Source organism: Propithecus coquereli, unplaced genomic scaffold, assembly GCF_000956105.1.
Source record: "Propithecus coquereli isolate 6110/MARCELLA unplaced genomic scaffold, Pcoq_1.0 Scaffold358, whole genome shotgun sequence".
NCBI lineage: Eukaryota > Metazoa > Chordata > Mammalia > Primates > Indriidae > Propithecus > Propithecus coquereli.
The window spans coordinates 2136893-2141380 of record NW_012149263.1 but is presented as its reverse complement, the minus strand read 5'-3'; the positions used below and the strand labels follow the sequence as shown (position 1 = coordinate 2141380).

The 4488-nt window shown below is 36.4% G+C and overlaps 1 protein-coding gene across 1 annotated transcript in view; it reads left to right on the top strand.

Annotated features, from left to right (window-relative positions):
• The window catches only part of ZNF570 (zinc finger protein 570), a 26112-nt gene extending 23960 nt beyond the window's left edge, over positions 1-2152 (top strand). The window contains exon 6 of the mRNA XM_012651501.1: positions 792-2152. Within this exon, the coding sequence (XP_012506955.1) occupies positions 792-2152 (1361 nt within the window). The remainder of the gene's footprint in view (positions 1-791) is intronic.
• Positions 2153-4488: the final 2336 nt, after the last annotated feature.

Here is a 4488-nt window from a genome sequence, read left to right as displayed (position 1 = left end):
AACTTAATCTGGTTACCCTTCACCATCTGACTTCATCTTCTAGTATTCACTCCTCTCTAGCCACACTGGCCTTCTTACTATTCCCCAGACATAGCAGACATGCTTCTACTGTTGGGCCTTTAAACTAGCTGTTTCTTCTGCCAAGATTGCTTTTTTTCCAGAAATCTGAATAACTGACTTCTTCACTTCCTTCAAATCTTTTGTTAACTTATTAATGATTCCTAGCTTTAACTCTGCCAGCACACCTGATATCCCTTTCCCTGCTTTTCTTTTTCTGCCGTACTTAGTACCTTCTAATGTACAATGACATTTACTTATTTATCATTTGTTTTCCATCTCTTCTAAGAAAATAAGATCCATGAAGGTAAGGATCTTTGTTTTATGATATTGAAAGCATCTAGAACAGTACCTGGCACCTGGTAAATATTTGTTCAATAAATGTTCTCGAATGAAGTAGCTATAAGAATGGAGACTATTTCAGTATGTGTATTATTCATACTGGCATAAAATTATAACTGGGTACAGCCATATCAATAATTCCTCTTTCTCTGAGATTTATCTTGCTGATTTTCTTATAATTCTAATCATTTATCCTCAAGTTTCTGTATGAGGAGGAATGATTCAGTTCAGTTTCAGTTTCTCTTCTTGCACACTTCAAAAGTACAAAAGCCAATTTTCTTGTGGGTTTTATTTGCTATTAAATACACATATTTTACTTTACAGATATACTTTCATAAATGACCTTTTGGTACTCAATAGAGGAGACATTTTTTCTTATTATTACTTTTCAGACTGGGAACCAATATGTGAGACTGAAGAATTAACCCCAAAGCAGGACCTTTTTAAAGAACAACAGTCCCAGAAAATAATAGAAAAACTTACAAGCTATGGCCTTGAGTACTCCAGTTTGAGAGAAGAGTGGAAATGTGAGGGCCATTTTGAGAGGCAACCAGGGAATCAGAAGGCATGTTTCAAGGAAGAGATAATCATTCATGAAGAAGCCCTTGTTGATGAAACAGAACAAGAATATAACAAATCTTGGGGAAGTTTTCATCATCAGAACACACTGCTTCATACACAACAGATCATCCCCAAAGAGGAGAAAATATATAAACATGACACACATAAGAAAAGCTTTAAAAAAAATTTAATGACCATTAAGCCCAAGAGTGTCTGTGCAGAGAAGAGACTTTTGAAATGTAAAGACTGTGAAAAAGTCTTCAGCCAGAGTTCATCCCTTACTCTTCATCAAAGAATTCATACTGGAGAGAAACCCTATAAATGTGGGGAATGTGGAAAAGCTTTCAGCCAGAGATCAAATCTTGTTCAACATCAGCGGATTCATACTGGGGAGAAACCCTATGAATGTAAGGAATGTAGGAAAGCCTTCAGTCAGAATGCACATTTAGTTCAACATCTGAGAGTTCATACTGGAGAAAAACCTTATGAATGTAAGGTATGTAGGAAAGCCTTCAGCCAGTTTGCCTACCTTGCTCAACATCAGAGAGTGCATACTGGAGAGAAACCCTATGAATGTATTGAATGTGGGAAAGCATTTAGCAATAGATCATCCATTGCTCAACACCAGAGAGTTCATACTGGAGAAAAACCTTATGAATGTAATGTCTGTGGGAAAGCATTTAGCCTTCGTGCATACCTTACTGTACATCAGAGAATACATACTGGGGAGAGACCCTATGAGTGTAAGGAATGTGGGAAGGCCTTCAGCCAGAATTCACACCTTGCTCAACATCAGAGAATCCATACTGGAGAAAAACCTTATAAATGTCAGGAATGTAGGAAAGCCTTCAGCCAGATTGCTTACCTTGCTCAACATCAAAGAGTTCATACGGGAGAGAAGCCCTATGAATGTATTAAATGTGGGAAGGCTTTTAGCAATGACTCATCCCTTACTCAACATCAGAGAGTTCATACCGGAGAAAAACCTTATGAATGTAATGTTTGTGGAAAGGCTTTTAGTTACTGTGGATCCCTTGCCCAACATCAGAGAATACATACTGGAGAGAGACCCTATGAATGCAGGGAATGCAAGAAAACCTTCAGGCAACATGCACACCTTGCTCATCATCAGAGAATTCACATTGGGGAGTCACTGTCACCACCCAATCCAGTCAATCACCAAGTCCTGTAGATTCTATCTCCTAAATATTTCTAGAATTTATACTCTTCTCTATTTTTAATGTTGTCGCCCTAGTCTATGACTCTTCTCAACTAGATCACTGATAAAGCTTTCTAACAGGTCTTCCTATATGCATTTTTGCTACCCTTAAATCCATTTCCCACAATGCACTCCAACTGATCTTTTTAAAGTATAAGAATATGCACATTACTGTCTCCAGGTAAAACTTTTTTTGCTTGCAATTGTTCTCAGACTAACATCCAAAGCCTTGAAAATTGTCTACGAGGCTCTCTGTATGTGGTTCTTACACACCATTCAGCCTTATTTTATTCCAGTCTCCTTCTTTGAGTACTAGGCACTTCCCAGTGCTGAGAGCTAGACTCTGGAAAATCATAGCTCTATCATTACTATCGCATTATGTGACTTTGAGCAACTTGCTTGACTTATCTAAACCTCAGGGTTTTCTTTAATTCTTAAAATAGAGATAATAAAGGATACTGTACTGTAGATGTGATTATTAAATGAAATAGTGTCTGTCGTAGATTGATGCATATTAAATGAGAAATTTGCATGTAAAGTACTTCACATGGTATATCAAATATAGCAGATATTCAATAAATAATAATAGCTAAGATGTATAGAGTGCCTACTATCCACCAGGCACTGTCCTACATACTCAACATATATTAACTCATTTATTCCTCACAGCTAAAACAAGATTCTTTATTGGGTAATGGAAAGCATCCCAGGGAAGCACCAGATCAGAATTGGGAAAACCTAATTATTTTAGAACATAAGTGGGAGTCTTAGTACTCTAGGTGAGTAATTGATGTAGATATAGGTAGTAGAACCATAACACTTATTACCAGTTTTAGGAAGTTTCTCAGGAGAATGAATTGGATAAACCAGTTAAAATAAGGAAAATATAATTCACTGGGAAGAACACAAAACTTACATTTAGATCAAGGGAGGAATAGAAATGACCACAATTAACTAAAAAACCAATTAACATAGAAATGTATAAGGTTCCATAAAAAGGCACCAGACCTAGGTAATCATATGGGTGAGTTCAGGTAATTTTGAGAGCATGTAAATTGTTCCATACTATAGAAAAAAAATGTAAAGTTTCTAAGTTTTTTTATCCAGTGATTGTAAAATTGAAATCAAAAGGGGATTGAGGTAAGAAAACCATAGGTACAGGCTTTCATTCATTTGGTGAATATTGAGTAGCTACTATTTGCCAGACACTGTTTTAGGTATGAGGCAACAATGGGCAGTACAAAGACTACATTCTCATGGAGTTAAATCCCAGAGGCTGAGACAGTTAAATTAATAAAACATAAAACAATAGATTTTCTAAACCCAGAAAACAGAAGAATAACTAAATCTAGGAGCATCATATAGCCTAGGCTGAAGAGACTCAATAAGTTGGCAGTTCTTCCTGATTCACAAATTCACTGCATTTCCAACCACAATTCTTTAGTGGACCATTTTGCCCTTTTATTTCACAAGTTTGTTCTGAAATTCATTTATGAAGTGTAAATTCTTAAAAGGAGCAAAAAAAATTATCAAATCTTATATATTTGTAGAAACTTTACATATAATAATGATGACTCACACCAGTAGAGAAAGGTTGGATTTGGGATTATTAGAAAAATTGTATGCATCACTAATAGTAAGGGAAGTGTAACATAAAAACAATAAACTATTGGCAAAATCATCATAGTACCAATTACTGGAAAGATATGGAGCAATAGGAACATTCATATAGTGCTATTGGAAGTAGTCATATTTAGCATAATTTAGCAATATCTAGGAAAGTCGAAGGTATGAATACTCTTATTTTCATTATTTATTTATTTATTTATTTTAGAGACAGGGTCTCACTATCTTGCCCAGGCTGGAGTGTAGTAGTGTGATCGTAGCTCACTGCAGCCTCAAACTTTTGGGCTTTAAACAATCCTCCCTCCTCAGCCTCCCCAGTAGCTGATGCTACAAGTATACACCACCATGCCCAGCTAATTTTTCGAATTTGGCACAGATGGGGTTTTGCTATGTTGCCCAGGCTGGTCTTGAATTCCTGATCTCAAGCAATGCTCCTACCTCACCCTTCCAAAGTGCTGGGAGTACAGGCTTGAGCCACCACACCCAGGCATGTGTCATCTTTTGACCCAGCAATTCCATACTTAAGTCTTTCTGTGGTCTCTATTCATGTTTCAGACAGATGTATATTATGGTCCACTGTAGCATTGTTTGTGAGCATAAAAAGTTGAAAGCAATCTAAATAACTACTAGTCTGAATAAAAGCTAGAATGCAAATTAAAAGGAATAACTAGAGATACTTCTAC